A 20,554-nucleotide genomic window follows, 5' to 3' on the forward strand; every position below is an offset into this window, starting at 1 on the left:
CCACACCTTTTCCTTCTTCCCTTCCCTGTGCACTGAAACTTCGGAGAGGAGGAGGTGGAACAATTTGTAGAGTCGGGGTGCTGAGAACAATTGCACCAAACTGTAAAACCTTGTATATAATGGAAACCCCTGAGTTTTATGCCCCAGTGTCCTGGGCATCTCAGTTGCATAAGGAGCCTCCTTCAGCCCTGCTGTCAGCACTGCCCTGACCCTAATCCCAAATGTATCCTTCATAGCTGGGGGGGGGGGGACTTCAAAATGAAGTTGTTTAAATTAGAAAAAAATAAAAAATTAAATTCTGCCAAGCGTAAGTACACTTAGTTTAGGCCTTACCATTGGTTGTCAATTTCAAATTTAATTTTAAATAGGAAAAAAAATTTAAAAAAAGGAAAAATTTAATTTAATTGAAAAATCCAATTTACATTTAAAAAATCCACTCTACAGAAAACTGGTCAGGAAGAGTGGCAGCAATGGACATGTGTGTCAGGGTACTTGATACACCATGGCACACTTATGTGCTTTGGGTATAGTAAGACTTCCTGGTTCTCGTTATGTTCATGTACAGTTGGGAAAGTCTACAGACAATGGAAAGAAAATTCCATTCCCCTGAGGAACAGGGGTTGATAAAGTTCAAATGTTGGCAGGTCTTTGGAGGCCAATTTATTAATAAATGTATCACATATTGTCATGCAATATAGATTTATTATATGAATGTCAATAAGGGTAAATGCCTTTGAGATGGCCACCGTCTTGGCCAACTGCCAAGGACTGAACAGGGAACCTCTAGAACTGAAAGCTAACTCAAGATGTTGAAAATTCTAAGGGCCAAGTTCTGTAGCCATGAGCTGTAACAGAGACACATTCTCTGGGAACAGGGTACAGAGAGACATATCCGCTCTGAATCAGGTGCTCAGGTGGATACGTAACATATGCTAGCCAGTGGGTTACACCTCCATGATTTTCCTTTAAAATAACTTGTGCTTCAATTTTGCACACACTGGATGAAGCCTGTCCCCACTGAAGTCAATTGCAAAACACTGATGTCAATGGGAACACAGTTTCATCCTTTGCTTCTACATTCAAAGAAACTGACCCCTTTCAAATAATCACTTCCATTTCAATTATCACACACCAGGCCTCTGTGTAGATTGCTGCTTCAACCTTACGTTCTGGAGACCTAACTAATCCAAACTGCCCTCAAATTTACCTCCTAGCATAAGGAGTCCTGTCCCCATGCTTAATATATTCTGACTTCCCTCCCACATCTTTTGGCTTCAGTGCAAATATCAATTCCCCCATTACAACAAATCCCACTTCTCCATGTAATATTTGTAGAATGGTTTGTATTTGAAAAACTATGTTGGTTCTTCCACGAGGTACATCAACTCATCTAAATATTTGTTTAGTTTTACAACAAGCTACATAAAAAGCATGAGCAAAATCAGTGCAAACTAAAATTTCACATAAACAAGTTATTGTCTATACACTATATGCTAAAATAGAAGTATAATATTTATATTCCAATTGATTTATTTTATAATTATATGGTAAAAATGAGACAAAAAGCAATTTTTCAGTAATATTGTGCTGGGGTGATTTTGTAAGCAAGCAGTTTTTAAGTGAGGTGAAACTTCGGGTATGCAAGACAAACCAGACTTCAGAAAGAGGTGCAATAGTCTGGAAAGGATAAGAGCCACTGCTTGATGGTTCCCACTTTCAGGCTTTTCTCCATAGCTATGGAGACCAGGAACCTTTTTTTTTTTTTTTTTTTTTTTTTTTTTTCAAATGAAAGCCAAGATTCTCATGTAACCAGAAGACTAAGAGCAGGGGCTTTAAAAGAACCCCAACATAAATTATGAGACCCACAGTAAAATCCTAAGTGTTCACAACATTACTTCTTCTTCAAGTGCTTACTCATATCTATTCCAATTAGGTGTGCGCAAGCCACGGGCACGCTCATCGGAAGATTTTTCCCCTAGCAACACTCAGTGGGTCGGTTGGGCGCCCTTTGGAGTGGCGCCGTTAAGGCACTGGATATATACTCCTGCTGACCCAACGGCCCTTCAGTTCCTTCTTACCACCTGTGATGGTCATTGGAACTGTGGAGCGCGGCTTTGCTGATCTCCACATCCCTAGCTACTCGTAGTTCTTTGCTGTTACTGTGTGTATAGTTCGAATTCTTGTAGTTATAGTTAGTAGTAGTTGTTGTCTTTATAGTTAGTGTATATAGTTTAAAGGGGGGATCGGGGATAAGCCCCTTTCCTCCACCCCGGTGCAGTGCGGGCCCATGTCCAAGGCACCGGGATTCAAATTGTGCTTGGCGTGCCAAAAGCTGATGCCAATAGGGGATCCCCATGACTCCTGCCTCGAGTGCCTAGGGGAATCCCACCTTGCTGATAAGTGCCGCATCTGCAAGTCCTTTAAACCAAGGACGAATTAAATTAAAACAGCTCCTCATGGAGTCAGCACTTAGTCCTGCAGCGTCGGCACCGAGCGCCCAACAGACTGTTTTGGTAAGGAGTGCCCCTTCGGCCCCGGACCACTCTGGTACCGAGAAGGAGTCCCGGCACTGACCCTTACTGGCACCGACATCTGCTCAGCACCGCTCTCTGTCCCCGAGACCCGGGAAGCAACATAGTGCTTCAACTTCTGCTCTACAGAAGGAGCGCTCTTCCAAGACGGTTCATCCAGCACAGTCATCTGCCGCGACACCGTTGACTGTGGCACCGCAGATTGTGCCTCCGCCAAGCTTGGCACCGTCGATTCCGGTCCCACGAGGGCCATCAAGTCCGGTGCCTGACAGCTCCCCGGCTCATGCTGTGGTTGAACTTGCCCTCCCTTCTACGCTGGAGACCTTCTCCATGGCAAGGGAGCTCATCGCAATGACGGAGTCAACAAGGCCTCAACCCCCGGCACCGCCAGTGCGGGTCATACAATCCATCGGCAAGCCGGCCATGGTAAGGCCTCCTTCCGTTGGTCCACCAGAGAGATGTCATTCAAGACCCCGGTCTCGCAGACACTCTCGATCGCGCCAGTCCTGCTCCCGGCACCGCACGCAGTCCCGATACCGCTCTCAATCGCGGTACCGGTCGCACTTGAGGCACCGTTCGACATCTCGTTCGCCGGACAGATACTCCTGGTATCGATCCGGCTCACAGCTCTGATCTCGGCACCGTGGATCCCGCAGTCGTTCCAGACGAAGGGGCTCGAGATCTCGGTCGACCTCCAGGCACCGATACAGTAGAAGGTCCCGGTCTTGCTCGCGGTGCCGTTATAGCTCCCGGTACCACTCCCCGGCACCGCCCCGGGCCCGAGCATAGAGAACAGTGGCGCCCTCCCAGGGCCTATCGGCACCGCCGTGGCCTTCCAGACACACATCGGTGTCATCGCAGGCTGCTAGCACATCCTATCATCAGGAGCGTGACTCTGACGTCCCCAGCCACAAATTCCCAGAGAGACAGAGCCACAAGCAAGAGCCTCATCACTGGTCCTTCTGGACACCGTGGGCATACCACCAAAGCCAAGGTGCACCATCAGTGGCTCAATGGTCGGCCCCATCAGAATACCAGGTACCAGAGGCGACATTTAGCCGCCCCCAACCACGGGCACAGATGAGGCTCCAATTCCATCTGCAGTCGCCGAGGTTCCATTGGATGCAGATGACGCCCCTTAAGTATAGGAGCCACCACAGGACCCTTTGGTCCCAAGCCTCTCCTCCTCCTCCTCGCCTGATGAGGCGGTGGCGGGGACATCCTCCTCAGGCCCTCCACCAATTGACCTCAGAGCCCATCACAACCTTTTGCGGCGAGTGGCTCAGAATATGAACTTGCAGGTGGAGGAGGTCCCTGAAATAGAGGACCCAGTCGTGGACATCCTATTGGCTGACGCACCTACTAGAGTCGCTTTTCCATTCATCCGCACCATACAGGCTAATACGGACACCATGTGGCAATCCCCAGCTTCAATTCCACCTACAGCAAGGGGAGTAGAGAGAAAATATATGGTCCCCTCAAAGGGGTATGAATATCTCTACTCATCCACCTCCTTGCTCTCTAGTTGTCCAATCGGTGAACGAATGGAAGCGTCATGGTCAACAAGCCCCGGCTCTTAAGTCAAAGGAGGCTAGGTGCGTGGACCTCCTAGGCCACAAAATATACTCAGCTGGGGGCCTCCAACTTAGGGTGGCGAACCAACAAGCCCTCCTAAGTAGGTATAACTTTAACATTTGGATGTCCTTGGGGAAGTTTACGGAGCTTCTTCCCCAGGAGTTCTGTCAAGAATTCACGGCCCTACTTGAGGAGAGTAAAAAGGTAGTGAGAACCTCCCTTCAGGCCTCTCCGGATGCAGTGGACTCTGCAGCCAGAACTCTGGTGTCAGGAGTGACGATGAGGCATATCTCCTGGCTCCAGGTATCAGGCCTTCCCCATGAATTGCAACGAACTATTCAGGATTTACCCTTTGAAGGCCAGGGCCTTTTCTCAGACAAGACTGACCCCAGGGTGCAAAGTCTGAAGGACAATCGCGTTATAATGTGCTCGCTGGGTATGCACACGCCAGTGACCCATAGATTCTAGGGTCAGAAGGGACCAATGTGATCATCTAGTCCGACCCCCTGCACAAAGCAGGCCACAGAACCCTACCCATCCACTTCTATAACAAACTCCTAACCTATGTCTGAGTTATTGAAGTCTTCAAATTGTGGTTTGAAGACCTCAAGCTGCAGAGAATCCACCGGCAAGTGACCCATGCCCCACGCTGCAGGGGAAGGCGAAAAACCTCCAGGGACTCTGCCAATCTGCCCCGGAGGAAAATTCCTTCCTGACCCCAAATATGGCGATCAGCTAAACCCTGAGCATGTGGGCATGACTCACCAGCCAGCACTCAGAAAAGAATTCTCCGCAGTAACTCAGATCCCATCCCATCACCAACCACTGGGCATACTTATCTGGCGATAATCAAAGATCAATTGCCAAAATTAGGCTCTCCGTCCCTTCCAAGCCTGGTTTGCTTCAATATACCAACCACGCAGAGACAGCCTGGACTTGGTGCTCACTATAGCCAGGAAGGTTCTGGGCTCCCTAACCTGGTGGCTTGACCCCAGTCTAGTCTGTGCAGGGATCCCATTCCACCTACCACAACCCTCGATGGCCCTAACCATGGACGTGTCATCTCTGGGTTGGGGTGCCCACCTCGGGAGCCTTTGCACTCAAGGCCTCTGGTCGCCCCAAGAACTGGCCTTACACATCTATGTGCGGGAGCTGAGAGCAGTCCGTCAAGCATGTCAAGTGTTTCGAGACCATATCCAAGGCCGTTGTCATCAGTGTTCACGGACAACACAACGGCCATGTTTTACATAAACAAGCAAGGCGGAGCACGTTCCTCCCTTCTTCGTCAAGAAGCCATCCACCTTTGGAACTTTTGCATAGCCTACTCGATCGAATTGGTAGTGTCTTTTCTCCCAGGAGTCCAGAACACTCTGGCAGTTCACCTCAGCAGATCCTTCCTGTCTCACGAGCGGTAGATTTGCCCGGACGTCATCCAGTCTGTTTTCCAGAAGTGGGGCTTTCCCCACATAGACCTCTTTGCCTCCCAAGAGAACAGGAAATGCCAGGTGTTCTGCTCCTTCCAGGGACGCTCCCCAGGCTCCCTCTCAGACGCATTTCTGATCCCGTGGAACAGGCACCTACTTTATGCCTTCCCACCGTTTCACTCATCCACAGAGTCCTACTCAAGCTCCGCAGGGACAGCGTCCACCTGATCCTGATTGTTCCAACGTGGCCGAGGCAGCACTGGTACACCACATTGTTCGACCTCTCAGTGGCTGACCCAATTCCCCTGCCACTCTGGCCGGACCTCATAACAAAGGACTTCGGCAGGCTTCACCATCCGGACCTGCAGTCCCTTCATCTCACAGCACAGTTGCTGTGTGGTTGAGCCAGTCTGAGTTGCATTGCTCTGCCTCGGTCCAGCAGGTGCTCTTGGGCAGTAGGAAGCCTTCCACTAGGATGACATATCTCGCCAAGTGGAAGCGTTTCTCCTGTTGGTGCGCTCAGCGTAACTTAGTCCCCAGACAGGTGTCCGTTCCCACTGTCCTGGACTACTTCTGGTCCCTAAAAGAGCAGGGTCTAGAGGTCTCTTCCATAAAGGTGCATCTGGCAGCCATTTCCGCCTTCCATCAAGGGGAAAAAGACCGATCAATCTTCTCTCACTCCATAGTTTCAAGGCTCCTCAAAGGATTGGAACTTTTGTATCCTCAAGTTAGACGCCTGACCCCTACCTGGGATCTAAACCTGGTGCTAGCCAAGCTTATGGCTGCTCCTTTCGAAACACTGGCTACCTGCTCGCTGCTGTACCTATCCTGAAAGACAGCCTTCCTCGTCGCTATTACCTCAGCAAGACAACTATCTGAGCTTCGGGCTTTGACAGCGGACCCCCCGTACACGGTATTCCATAAGGACAAGGTACAGCTGCGACCACACCCCTCTTTCCTCCCTAAGGTGGTGTCCGCCTTTCATGTCAACCAAGACATCTTTCTCCCAGTCTTCTTCCCAAAGCCGCACCCATTGCGTCGGGAACAACAGCTATACACAGTGGATGTCCGCAGGGCTCTCGCCTTTTATATCGAGAGAACCAAACCCTTCCGAAGGTCACCTCAGTTCTTTGTAGCTGTCGCAGACCGGATGAAAGGCCTACCAGTCTCTTCCCAACGGATTTCATCTTGGGTAACATCCTGCATCCGCACATGCTATGAATTGGCTCACATTCCGGCTAGCCACCTCACCACCCATTCTACTCAGGCGCAAGCCTCATCTGCTGCCTTCCTGGCCCATGTCCCCATCCAGGAAATATGTCGGGCAGCTACCTGGTCATCGATTCACACCTTTGCCGCACATTACGCATTGGTTCAACAGTCCAGAGATGCAGCATTTGGCTCAGCAGTTTTGCATTCTGCAACATCTCGCTCCGACCCCACTGCCTAGGTAAGACTTGGGAATCACCTAATTGGAATCAATATGAGCAAGCACTCAAAGAAGAAAAGATGGTTACTCACCTTTGTAACTGTTGTTCTTCGAGAAGTGCTGCTCATATCCATTCCAAACCCGCCCTCCTTCCCCTCTGTCGGAGTAGCCGGCAAGAAGGAACTGAAGGGCCGTTGAGTCAGCAGGGGTATATATCCAGCACCATAACGGTGCCACTCCAGGGGGCGCCTAGCCGACCCAACGAGTGTTGCTAGGGTAAAAATCTTCTGACGAGCGTGCACGCGGCATGCACACACCTAATTGGAATGGATATGAGCAACACATCTTGAAGAACAACAGTTACAAAGGTGAGTAACCATCTTTTCTCCCCTTCTCTGCCTATCATGATGAAGACAGTGCTGAAGTGATCAGATGGATACAGCAGTATCTGAGGAAGATGGGCTGTGCATAGATTCTGGACTACAGCTGTGTAAATAATGAAATTTTTGGTGCGCTGATGAAAAAAAGACAAAAATCATTTTGTATTGAATGAAATGTTTTGTTTGACCCTAAGTGCTTCATTTTGCTTTCAGGGAATTTTAAGGTTTTTTTAAGAAATTATTTATTTATTAAAAGCAAAGGAAATATGGAAATGCCGGTCACAAAACCAGATGAGAAGGAAGAAACTGGTGGTGGTGGTGCTGGTGGTGGTGCTGCTGCCCCTACGTCCTATAGCTCTGAGATGCGGAAGACCCAGATTCAAGTTCTCACTTTGCCAGCAGGGATTTGAGCTTGGCTGTCTGTCACAGAACAGAGTGAAAAGGTTCCAAAATACCTGTAATTTATTACCTGCCACCCAAGGGCTTAAGGGAAGGCATCTGGGCTTTATAACTGGGGAGACAGCAGCACAAAACATGAAAGGAAGCTGTGGCTTAAGGTACACCTAAACTTATAGCAGCGTGCACAGCTCAGATGCTGCATGCCCAGCTAACCTTGGTATAAATAGCAGTGTAGACATGAGACGCAGTTCAGGCAAGTAGAGCAGAGTGCCCTATACTCCTGAATTCCCATAATATATACCCTACATGGCTCTCTACAAACCCACAGTACCTCTCATGTTTACACTGCTATTTTTAGCAGAGTAGTGTTCCACTGCCTCCCTGCATTGCTGGAGGTGCTTTCACTGTGGCCTTTAGCTACACATTAGCGTCTAGTCTGGACACAGCCAGCCTTTCACCACAGCATGAAGCTACATGTGCAGTGCCTGTACTCTACACACCCTCACAAGTGTAGACATAGCCAAAGCAGAATGATGCAGGAGAGTTTGAGATACCAGAGGAATGAGACTCCAGCCAGGTTGGGCTAGGACTGGCCTGCAAAAAGCAGGGGAGAACCAAAGTGAAGCTGTAAGGCTCAGATCACCTCCAGGGAAAAGAGGAAAAGCCCCAGGACTGACTGAGGTACTAGGGACAAAAGACTCCATGTGGGAAGGCCTGGGAGTGGTTGAGCAGAGACTAGCATTCTCTTTTGAGAGAAGCTCCAGGACTGAGTGTTATTTTTGAATTATATATAAATAAATAAAATAATACTTTTGTTTGTGTTAAGGATTCAGGAATAGTGGAGTCTATTTATGGAGCCCTGAAGATGGGAAACTGGTGGTGCTTAAGAGGTGGGCCAACTGTTACAGTCTTCCATGTTGCAGGTCAATACTCTAACCACTAGGCTATACGGTATTCTGAGTAGAGTGTCTCTCAAGCTCTCCAGTTGAAACTATACCATTCTGTATAAATAATTAAATATTCATTAGGGTCATTTTTTCTGTCTGGCCCATAGCCTGGTGGTTAGCACACTCATCTGGGCTCCAGTCCCTGCTGCCATGCACATTTAATTTATACAGAGTGAAACAGCTTCAACAGAACAGACAGAGAGCCCTAACCCAGAATACCTCAAAGCTCAGTGGTTAGTGCACTCACCAACAACACGAGACCCCCAAGCTCTAATTCCTTCTCTAAATCAGGCATGTTATGGGCTTACACCCATGTCTCCCACATCCCAAGTATCTAATCTTTGGGCTACAGAGTGTAAGGGGGCACCACCACCTCCTCCATTTTTTAGGAGGGCACCCAAGTACCCTCGTGAATCTAGCCTAAATTTTTGGGGGGCAGGGGCAGGGATGGGTAAGAGAGGTATGCTGAAACTGATAAGCAAATGTGTGTCAAATTCACAAACAGTTTTCGTGGATCCAATGGTGCATTTTTTGATGAATGAACTATTTGGCTAAAAAAATTTGCCCAGCTGTATTCCAGATGCATCTCTTCTTCTCTTTCACAGATGAAAAATTCTAGCTTCTTGTGATTCTACACCAAAAAATAAAAGGCATGCATTTGAGTGTAAGCAGGTGTTCCCTCTAAACTGCTGCCATTCTTTCACTGTAATTAAGCAACTAAGACTAAGACTATCTGTTTCACTATGGTTTCCATTATACATTCCCTTCAGATCCTTAAAGCATGACAGTTTCAAATAAATGCACATTTGGAGGAAGTGCGGGGGCAATCTCCACATATACGGCATTACACCAGAGGTGGGCAAACTACGGCCTGCGGGCCAGACTGCCCTGCCTGGCCCCTGAGCTCCTGGCCCATGAGGCTACCCCAGGTCCCTCCCCTGCTGTTCCCCCTCCCCCACTGCCTCAGCTTGCTTGTTCTGCCACCAGCGATCTTTCTTTGAAACCCAGACACATAACTACTGCTTTTCATAGAATTATACATGGCACACAAAAGGCATCCAACTAGTAACTTACAGTTTTCTCCCCAAAACAGACTATTAAAAAAATGTATAACCACCTCTAACATTTATTTTAAAAAGGTGGGGAAGGGGGTATTACCTGAGGGCAAGAAATTCAGGCAAAAGACCCCTATTCCTGGTGAAAGCAAATGGTCGGTTTCCATGGTTTCTTAGGAGCTTCTGGCACTCATTTTGGTAGTAAGGATATTCATAGCAAATCAAACTCGACCACAGCAAGCAGGGATCGCTGCAGGGAATGGGACACAGGGGACACACAAGGGAGCGAGTTTAAAGGGGGAAGAGGAACGATACAATAATGAAGAATTTTAAATAAAGAGAACAATAATTATGGCGTTATACATTATGACATTCTGTAAAATGAAATGACAAATTTGTATAAAGTGTAAAGGGAGGATGGTCATGAGAAGATCCATCACTGTACTGATGCTACACAGTTGCAACTACATGTAAACAAATAGCTGATGTAGAATTTAAAAAATGCAGATGTTATGTATGACATTACCCAGGATACAATCTGGATGGTTGATCAGCTGTGCCCCCTCAATTCTCTAACCTTGGATGCCTTTTACACTGCTTCACTGGGAGAGCAACCACTCCTGGTCTGTCTCACACAGCCTCCAGCATGTAAATCACCCCCAGCTATACTGTATGAGTGCTATAGCTAGCTAGCCAGCTACCCATAAATTATATTGAAGAGTGACACCAGCCAATTCCCGGTCCCAGACTTGATCCCAGAAACGTGAGTCTTGTACTGGTCAGTACCCTCCTTGACAATATAAGCTCATTGAAAGTCTCACTTCATGAATAGAAAATGATATGCACAAATCTAGTTCTCAAGTGAAGTTTCCCAAACACTTCAATCCAAACACATGCTGGTTTAGATAAAACAAGTGTATTAACTACAGAAAGATAGATTTTAAATTACAAGAAAGCCATAAAGTCAGAATTGGTTACAAAGAAATAAAAGGTAAAACTCAAATACCTAACTTAACAAGCCAAGTGATTTTAAAGCAAAAAGATTTCTCTGGCCACATGCTTATAGCAATCTGGCTAGAGTCCTTCAGCCAAAACCCTGTCCCCAGTTCAATGCTACCTCCTTTTTTCTTTCAAGTGTTGTTGATGCTGTGAGTAGAGATATGGGGAGAGAAGGTTTCAGAGTAGCAGCCATGTTAGTCTCTTGTTCTTTATGGGGAGAGAAGTAATCTGAGGTGTTTGTGCCCCTTTCTTATAGTATTTCTCTTCTTTGAGAATCATCTCCAGCTGGGGTTCAGGTGACAGCAAGTCTGTGGGACAGAAGCTTCCAGCTGTTTCTTTGTCAACATGTTAATTTCTCATTCACTCCCTTCTTCCTGCCAAAACCACTTAACCGGTGATAGTCCATTTGATTTTGTTGACACCTGACTGAGGTGTCAGTTTGCCTTTTGTCTCTGAGGAACTAGTTTGTGCTTGCTTTTCTAAACTTTAACATGTGTTTTGCAATATTCTACTGTATCTTTGCATACAATGTTGCCACACATATTTTACTAGTACAATAATGATCAGCATATTATGGATTTTCAACTGATCCCTCACAAGGCATACTTTGTACCAAACTTATCATGGTCTTGTAGAAAGGGTGAACACAGGGATTCAGACTGTCACACTATGTATTCACTAATATAATTAGTTACTATTTTAAATATTTTAAAGGTACCCTGCAAACATATTTTTAAATCTAAAAAGCGTAAAATTATGTGTTGTATATCCCAGATGTGCTAAAATGTCTTTTACCCTATTTTAATGTGTGCTAATACCTTTTCTTTTTAGATTTGTTTTGAATCATAGAATATCAGGGTTAGAAGGGACCTCAGGAGGTCATCTAGTCCAACCCCCTGCTCAAAGCAGGACCAATTCCCAACTAAATCATCCCAGCCAGGCTTTGTCAAACCTGACCTTAAAAACCTCTAATGAAGGAGATTCCACGACTTTCCCTAGATAACCCATTCCATGCTTCACCACCCTCCTAGTAAAAAAGATTTTCCTAATATCCAACTTAAACCTTCTCCAATGGAACTTGAGACTATTACTCCTTGTTCTGTCATCTGCTACCACTGAGAAAAGTCTAGATCCATTCTCTTTGGAACCCCTTTCTGGGTAGTTGAAAGCACCTATCAAATCCCCCCTCATTCTTCTCTCCTGCAGAATAAACAATCCCAGTTCCCTCAGCCTCTCCTCATAGGTCATGTGCTCCAGCCTCCTAATCAATTTTGTTGCCCTCCGCTGGACTCTTTCCAATTTTTCCATAGCCTTCTTGTAGTGTGGGGCCCAAAACTGTACACAGAACTCCAGATGAGGCCTCAACAGTGTCGAATAGAGGGGAATGATCACGTCCCTCGATCTGCTGGCAATGCCCCTACTTACACAGACCTAAATGGAAGCAGCTGGCTCATTACAGAAAAAGCTTTGCCTCTCCTGGAATTGACACCTCCTCATCTATTATTGGGAGTGGGGTACATCCACCCTGATTGAATTGGCTCTGTCAATACTAGTTCTCCACTTATGAGGTAACTCCCTTCTCTTCATGTGTTATTATATAATGCTTGCATCTGTAATTTTCATTCCATGCATCTGAAGAAGTGAGGTTTTTTACTCATGAAAGCTTATGCCCAAATAAATGTTAGTCTTTAAGGTGTCACCAGACTCCTGGTTGTTTTTGTTCTCTGCTGGTTCTGAAGCAGCACCTAACAAGGCACTTTTCCTCAAAGCTGCGATTACACTAAAGCAGTGGATGCCAAATCAAGGGACTAAAAAACAAAAGTTCTTTCCTCAGCTAGCAGATGCTAGGAAATCTCAGAGGGTATCCACACAATCCAGGGAAGGCAGTTACAAGGAGGTGATCCTTGCTGATCCATGCAACACTGATGAGTTCCCAAAGTGAACCATCTCAAATCTTTCAATGTATGGAATTGCTTACAGAGTTGCAGCAGCCATATTGGTCCCAGGATATTACAGAGACAAGGTGGGTGAGGTAGTATCTTTTAATGGACCAACTTCTGGATGGGATGTCTGTCTTAAGCCTCACTGGCATTAATATACACTGATGTTCAACTCAAATATTTCTATAGCACACACATGACCAGGGTTACACCTGTGTTTCATGTACTCTGATACACTAGATGTACATTTTCCCTGATTTCTGCTGCATAATGGCACTGCAACAGCTGAGAATAAAGTCTAAAACGGAAACTTTTATTGAATTAAATATGAAAAGGAATAATACAGTTAGTACATTATTCCTTGTAGTATTTGTTTTGATAGTAATTGTAATACAAATCTGTTTCCGAATGCTTTTCAAGTTACGTATAATGCCACCAAAAATTTTCATTTTAAGTGTGCTACAGAATTCTGTATCACCAGCATATAGCTTTTTAACAGCTGCTGTCACAGATAAGTAAGAATGAGAAAGGTGAAGCTGGAGATTTGAAAGCCATTTTGAAGGAAAATGGGGCTTTTGGCACTGGAAAATGAAAATGGCTTGGAATGTTGTCATGAGGAAGGCAATTAACCCTTCCAGATGTTATCTGTAAAAACAGCAGATAAGGTGTCCCTTTAAGTTGCCATTGTTAAACTTAAGAGTTAGCATCCTATTAACATGAATGGGACAATTTATAACACATAGGGCTGCTTTAGACAATACAGCACTGATTCAAATTTGGAAAGTTTTCTTCATACTTCAAAATGCTAGAACTTTTATTTTAAATTAAAGCTTATTCCACAAAAGGATTTGGATCTTGCAGGCACTAATATGGTAACATAACAGAAGATGGGGGCCTGGGTTAGACCGCACCCTATGACTAAACTTTCCTTTCTAGGAAAAGTTATAGAGAACCTGGTAGAAAACCAACTTCAGCAACACCTCACCCTTGTCAGTATTTTGGACACATCTGACTGATGTAGCATCTCTTTATAGCCATAAACAGAACAAATATCCACACTGATGCTCTTAGACCTATTGGCAGCCTTTGACCCCACTGACCTGTGGACCAGAAGGGGAGGGAGCACTAAGTATATTTTGCTTGTTACTCTAGACTGGTCACCGGAAGATCCTGATTAACTATTTTTCTTCCCTGTCTGTTACTTGTGGAATCACACAAAGATCAAGATTTTCCCCATATATTCAACATACATTTCAAACCAATAGAGGAGATTGTAAGATTATATGGTCTCTGCCGCTAGCAGTATGTAGATGACAGCAGCTCTCCACCTCATTATCAAGGGTAGATAATGGCATTACTCAGATGTCTCAATGACCTAATAGGGTAAGTACATTAAAGAAAATGAGTTGGGTCAAGCAGATGGTTCCATGCAAGTAAAAGAGAAGTGATACCAGTAGGAAGAGACCAACACTGAAAAATTAGCAGCAGCCTAAACTACCGAGCATATCTGCACTGTCATGATCAAGGTGGCGTGCAGTCTGAATCTTACTGGACTTTAGCTAGCTAGAATCTGAGGGCTAGATTCTTATACCATACCTACCACCTATCACCATAGGATTGAGGACTTCATAAGTATTAGGAAAAAAAATTAAAAAGAGCAGTCTCTCTTTTTCTCTCTGTGTCTTTCCTTCCCTCTTTCCCACTTTCTTCCTTCCCCATTGGGAAGAGTAAGTCACCCTGCATAAAATGAAGTTTGTTTTATACTAAAAGCAACAAAACGACTGTGAGAAAGCTAAATCAAAGAGTATCACTAATTTATGACATTAAAATCACTGGTGTAGCCAGAAATATTAATCATTTTTAGCTAGCCTGAAGACGGCAGCCCTTTCATAGGCTGACGTAGTAAACAATCCTCATCTTCATTGGAGAAAAGCAATTGAAACAATGGTGAAGACTAAACAGACGCTGCATTTGGTCCAAAATTTTACTATCTTCAGACTATAACAGAAGACTCATCTCGTTTACCTCAGTAAGGGTGGCTATAGAATAGCGAAGTTTCCTTCATTGAGCTAAAACACATCCCATCTCAATGAAAATAATAGTATAAACAAAGAACTTAAGGTACTTCCAGAGAGAATTTATGCTTTCCAATTTCTGTACATAGCATCTAGGTAACAATGATAGACAAATTAATTACAGCTAAGACACAGATGGATATTCTGGGTAATTCCAACACTTTCAATGGTGATTCTGTAGTACTATAATAAGGGAAATTACTTCCTTATAATTAAAACTGAGAATTTAAGTGATTTACTATTTATTCCTTGTAGCGCCCATAACGTGGTAGACATTGTACAAATATAAAATAAATAAATATAAAACAAATGCATGATCAACAGACAAAGAACATGAGAAAAGAGAAAAGAAAGTGTTGATATTCCCCTCCCCTCGCTACTGTCCCCTTATCAGATATAGGCTATCCCTAGTGAGTCTCCAACCTTGTCGCTAATTTCTTAAGGGTGTCACAGTAGAAACTAGTCTTCTTGGTATATTTGATCCTGCCTCTGCAGCAGGGAGAGCGGAGCGGGTAGGAATGAACTAATACTCCCAAGGTTCCTTCCAGCTTTGTATTTCTACAGTTCAGAACCAATCTGAATGCGGAGAGAAGGTATAATATAATAATACAGCCGCAACCCAAAGGCAATCTTTCTTTCACTTTCCTCAACCACATCAGACTTCTCCTGCGTGTTTGATTTCAGGTCTCCATTCACCATTTTATTTCAACCTACTGAGGTCAGTTATCTTCATAATATATTCATATAAAACCTCCTAATGTTAAATTAACATTATTTTAGGTTGCAAAATCAGGCACTCAAAAGTGGTCACTGTAAATGGGCAACTCAAAAGTGGGCAACTGTAAATCCGGTATTTCCTATGTCATCTTAATTCTGCCACCTTATGCATCCATCCTATGAATAAGACTCGGGTCCTGCGAACACCACAGCATGTGAGCATGTAATTAAGGTTGCATATGGAGCAGGGGGAAGAATTAAAGCTACTTAGTTCACAAAACTGCAGCACAAACTTCTACCTCAAACTACGAGACTGATTACATTGGGATAACAGCCTTTTCCTGCTACCAACTAGACGGAGATGGGGTGTGCATTCTGAGACAGGGGTGGGGTAAGCCCAGCTCTCTCATCACCCCTAGGAGTGGAGGGAGTTCCTGACCCATATGGCAACACCAGAAGAGGCATGGACTATTGGGTCTAGATGCTGGGTCTGGAATGTGGCTTGGGAGAGAAGGTGAGTGAGAGAAGGTCCAGATCAGCTCTCCTCCCCATAAAGAGGGCTGAGGGAGCTCCATCCCCATGTGGTGCCAAGATCTCTTTCTCCCAGCCCTCCTCCTCTATAGCTTCTCTAGTACCTCTCAGGCATTCCCAAATAGCATATGTTGCTAGGTTGCAGCATCATGGTCCAGGCTTAGAGTGCTCATTCAGTTTTTATTGTTATGTTCTGCCAACATTTTCCTGAGTAACACAAATGAGAGACGGGAAATGGCAATCTTTAAATTTATATCATAGCAAAAGCTGAATAAAATGTAATGGGTCAAAGAAAAGGCATTTGTGTAGCCAGAGGGTTATTCTCCTACCAAATATCAAAGATCTGCTGCAAAAGCTTCTCAAAGAAAATAACATAATTTTGTAAAAATGGAAAGTGCTAAGCAAGCTAAATATAGATAGAAGTCACTACCAGCTTCCTCTATAATACATGAAACAATAAAAACAGTCACAACAATGGAACCAAAAAGCCCAGCCTATTTACAAAAAAAAAAAATACTGTAACAATCTATTTATGAGGGTACTGTTAGCCAAGGACTTTGAAAAAAAAGGCCTAAAATCATTTACCAAAGTTATGCTTAAACTGTATAAAACAGAATAATCTGGAAAGGGAGGAGTTGGTTTTGTCAGGTTGGTTTTATTTACCCAGTTTAAGTTTTGTTTTGGTTTTTACTTTTCTTTACTTTCTACTCCAAGTTAGAGGTTGAATGAGCATAAATCTTACCTGAACCTCAGCTCACATTATTCCTTAAACCCAACAGGACAATCTGGGATACTTTATGAGTGACAAGGTCTCTGTTTCTGCTGGAATTGATACCTTGAGAGAGAGGGAGGAGTGATTTCATCTCATTTAGAACTGTAAAAGGAGCACCTATTCTGATTCCTTTTCCCTTATTGCAATTATGGTAGTGCCTAGGGGCTCCAGCCAAGAGAAGGGCCCCATTGTGCTAGGGTCTTTTGTCTACTCATTTATCTGTGTCTGGTTTGGAAAACTGATTTGACAAACCTAACAGCTCTGTAAGCCAATTTTTTTTATTGTAACACATTAAGAAAATGGTTAAGAAATACTGATTTGTAACTTGCATTTTTTTTCCTGTGTTTAAAGCAAATAAATTAGTATGTTATCTGTGAGAAAGAACCCTGAAGTCCTGAGAACTACTATGAGAAAGAAGCCTGAAGTTTAGTGCACCTAGCCGCTAGTGCTAGAACAAATCTAACTAACCCCAAAACCACAAACAGAACACACTCAGAAAACAGTTTCAAGAGTTAGAGACTGACAAATAATTAGCATTTGTTTTGCAAATCATTATTCATAAGACAATTTGTTCCACCTTTGCTATAAAGCCTATATATAGGCTATACAGCCAATCATATATACATACCCTACTATATACAAATTTTAATTTCCTAGAAAAAACTTTTCTTTGTTCTCCATTGAGCATTTTATTGACATTTCAAATCAGCCATTTTATTGACGTGACAGATCTCTATATTTAACTGTATCAGCTAACCAGAACCCTATTCCTGCTCCTTTTACACATGCTGAGCAAAGCCTTCCTCCACAAGTAGTCCTATTGATTTCCAAATTAGTACAAGTGTCAGAATGGGGTCCAGATTTTATGAAACAATATGTCTACTATATTGCAAGTGTAAGGTGGGCAATAAAAAACCCAGATCTGTACAAATTTCAAATGGTCCGCTATACCTTATCAGAGAGTTTAAAAAAAAATCCCCAAACTTTTAAGGTTTGAATGATCTGTTGCGTTCCAATAAGTATCTTTACGAATCACTAGAAACTGACTGCAAATTATAGAATAATGTGAAAAAAAAATCTAGGGGCTTAATTCTGACCTAACATTTGGATATGGATTTACATTATAAAACCAACTACTGTGCACACAGCTGATTTTAGGCATGTCTTAATGTAAAATACAAAGATTGTGGTTCTATTTCTCCTTTCCTGATGCATAAAATTTAACCCATTACTAACAGGAGATATAATATTGTATTATGAAAAGAATATACCTCTACTGGATATAGGAACTCAGAGCTTCTGAACTACAAACTTCTTGATCTTTACATATAGAACAACCACGCCTTGAGGAAAATGACGGGGTTGATCTTACAATATGTTGAACTCCATCAGCTCTGACTGAAGAAGCCAAGCACCACAGAGGGTCAGGCCCTAAATGAAGGCCTGCAATATCATGTATGCTCATGGTTAATGAGCTGATTCTGAACAAATGATATCTTGGTATTCCATTTCCATTCTCAAAAAGTGTTCTATTATGTTCAGGTCATAACACGATTTCTCAAACAATAATCATCAATGCAATTATAAAAATCAGAAAAAATAAAGTTGTTATCATTTCTGCTTCATACATCACAACTACTAATCTTTAAGGAGTAGACAGAGCCAAGATTTTGCATCAGAGTTTAGTTAACAAATCTGTTGTTGATGCATATGGCACAAGAGAATTCAGCTGTCATCCACAGCTGTATTTGTTTTTCCTTTTTTTTTTTATTTGCTATTTATTACTATTGGCAGCAGTAAATGCATATTCTGTAAATCATATATGACTTGAAAGACACATAAGTAGCAACTAAGAAGAGCAATAAAGGCTATCTTTCCAGAACAGTTTTTCTGATCATAAACACACACACTGAAGGGCTACCAATGTTAAAACAGTGAAACCAAATTATTCAACTGAATGTTAAAAAAAACTCTCCCATTAATCATATCATCTCACTACACTCTATAACAGCTGGCACCTCTGGTTACAGTTTTTATCTTTCACACACATATTTGTGTACATATGCATGTACACACCCAGGACTGAGTGCATATTTTACAACAGAATTGATCTTTACCATGAAGTGAATTAAACAACAATCACAGAGACAGTACAAAAATTGTAACCTTTTGACTGCTTGGCATAGTGGGCATGAATTGTTAGAAAGCATCTTCCTGAGCTGTGCAAATGTGCAGGAGAATTTGATTTCACACCCACGTGGGGCTACACATGTATTGTTTTGATTGTAATAAGTCAAGGGTTCAAGAGACCAGCAAAGGTGTTTTAACTACATCAGATTTCAAAATGCTCTTTTGTTCACTCAGCCTGCTCCCTAGTATAGTAATCCTTCTCTATGTCAGGGATTTTCCTATCCCAGATTACTCACTTGCCCTATGAGCTGTGGCACCTACTAAAATTTCACCACTGTTCTAGATTCCTTGACATCTGAGACAAATGTGGTGTGTCTGTGCAGCTGTTTGGAATAGGCAGCAAAGACTGTGCCCACTGGACTCCATGACATCAGCCATGCCATTACTTGCTCCTCCCACATACAACGTGTCAAGTACAATTTACAACCCACAGGGCTGTTCCCTCTTTTCCTGGCCAGTGACTGTAGCTCAGCTCTCCCTCTCGCATCCCTCAGTTAGTCACTTTCCTGGCTACTTCTCTTGAAATCCGCGATAACTATTTATGCGAAACAATCTGCCCTGCCTTGTATTTAGCTGTGACACTCTAAGGACTTTCCCAGACCTGCAGAAGAGCTCTGTGCAAACTCAACAGCTTGTCTCTCTCACCTGCAGAAGTTGGTGCAATTAAAAATATTACCTCACCCGCTACCTTTTTGGCTTTCCAACTACGCACTGATGCTGGAGCAGAGGGGCACAGACTGATCTTTGTCCTCTGCGACAACTGGCCAGCCCGGTTGCGAGGCCGCCTTGTCCCCTGCAGCTCTCAGGAGGGGGCGGGGACGCTTCAGGCATCTGTGGGTGCCTGGAGGGGACCCAACCCCGCCAGTGTGACTCGTCCTCGACTCGCCTACGCCAGCCAACGCGAATCCCTCTCGCCCCGGGGCTGTTCTCTGGCGCGGGGGTTTCCAAGGAGCCCGCACCTTGGCGCCAAGCGAGAAGATTGTTTTCTTACCCTAGAACTTCCAACCCACCCCACAAAACAGCGGCCAGCGCCGCCGGGCTCCCAGCCCCTCCCACGGAGGGGGCGTTCATGGGCCCCCATCTCTACCAGGAGCTGAGCGAAGCCCGCTCCCGGCGAGGCGAGGGGGAACCCGGCAGGCCTCGCACCCCCCCGGCCCCCGCTCACCTGGAGAGGTGCTTGAGGATCTGCTTCTTGATAATCCCCGCCATGGCGCGGGCGCCGGCCGCTCCCTGCGAGCTTCACGGGAACCAAACGAGGCCGGGAACGCGGCTCATCCCTGCGCTGCCTCCTCCCGGGGTCAGGGAGCGGAGCCGCCTCCGCTCACGCTCCCGCCGCCATCTTGGCTGCACCATCACCTAGTGACAGAGGCCGGGGGCTGGAGAGGGGGCGGCGCCGGGCAGAAGCACCCCCCGCGGGCTGTCAGAGGAGCCGAAACCCCGCTCGCACCTGGCTGCGTGAGGCAGGAGCTTGGGGGATCCCGGAGGAAGGGAGTCACCGCAGCCTGCGCCTCCCTTTCCCCAGATCTGCATCCTGCCTGCCCCCTTCTTCACCTGTATTCCCATCCCCTTCGCTGTGTCAGCTAGTCCTCC

At 44.7% G+C, this 20,554-nt stretch overlaps 1 protein-coding gene across 6 annotated transcripts in view; it reads right to left on the reverse strand.

Annotated features, from left to right (window-relative positions):
- The window catches only part of BLTP3B (bridge-like lipid transfer protein family member 3B), a 78,372-nt gene extending 58,030 nt beyond the window's left edge, over nucleotides 1–20,342 (reverse strand). For 4 of the 6 annotated variants that reach the window (XR_007771411.1, XM_050934182.1, XM_050934226.1 and 1 more), the window contains exon 1: nucleotides 7,628–9,316. Coding sequence is in view for 4 of the 6 variants with exons in the window: in XM_050934182.1 (XP_050790139.1) it covers nucleotides 7,628–7,875 (248 nt within the window). In the remaining 2 variants the exon portion in view is untranslated. Of the gene's footprint in view, nucleotides 1–7,627; nucleotides 9,317–16,744; nucleotides 16,838–20,129 lie in introns of those variants that run through there. The other 2 variants (XM_050934200.1, XM_050934191.1) reach the window with 2 other exon arrangements.
- Nucleotides 20,343–20,554: the final 212 nt, after the last annotated feature.

Source organism: Gopherus flavomarginatus, chromosome 1 (assembly GCF_025201925.1).
Source record: "Gopherus flavomarginatus isolate rGopFla2 chromosome 1, rGopFla2.mat.asm, whole genome shotgun sequence".
Lineage (NCBI taxonomy): Eukaryota > Metazoa > Chordata > Testudines > Testudinidae > Gopherus > Gopherus flavomarginatus.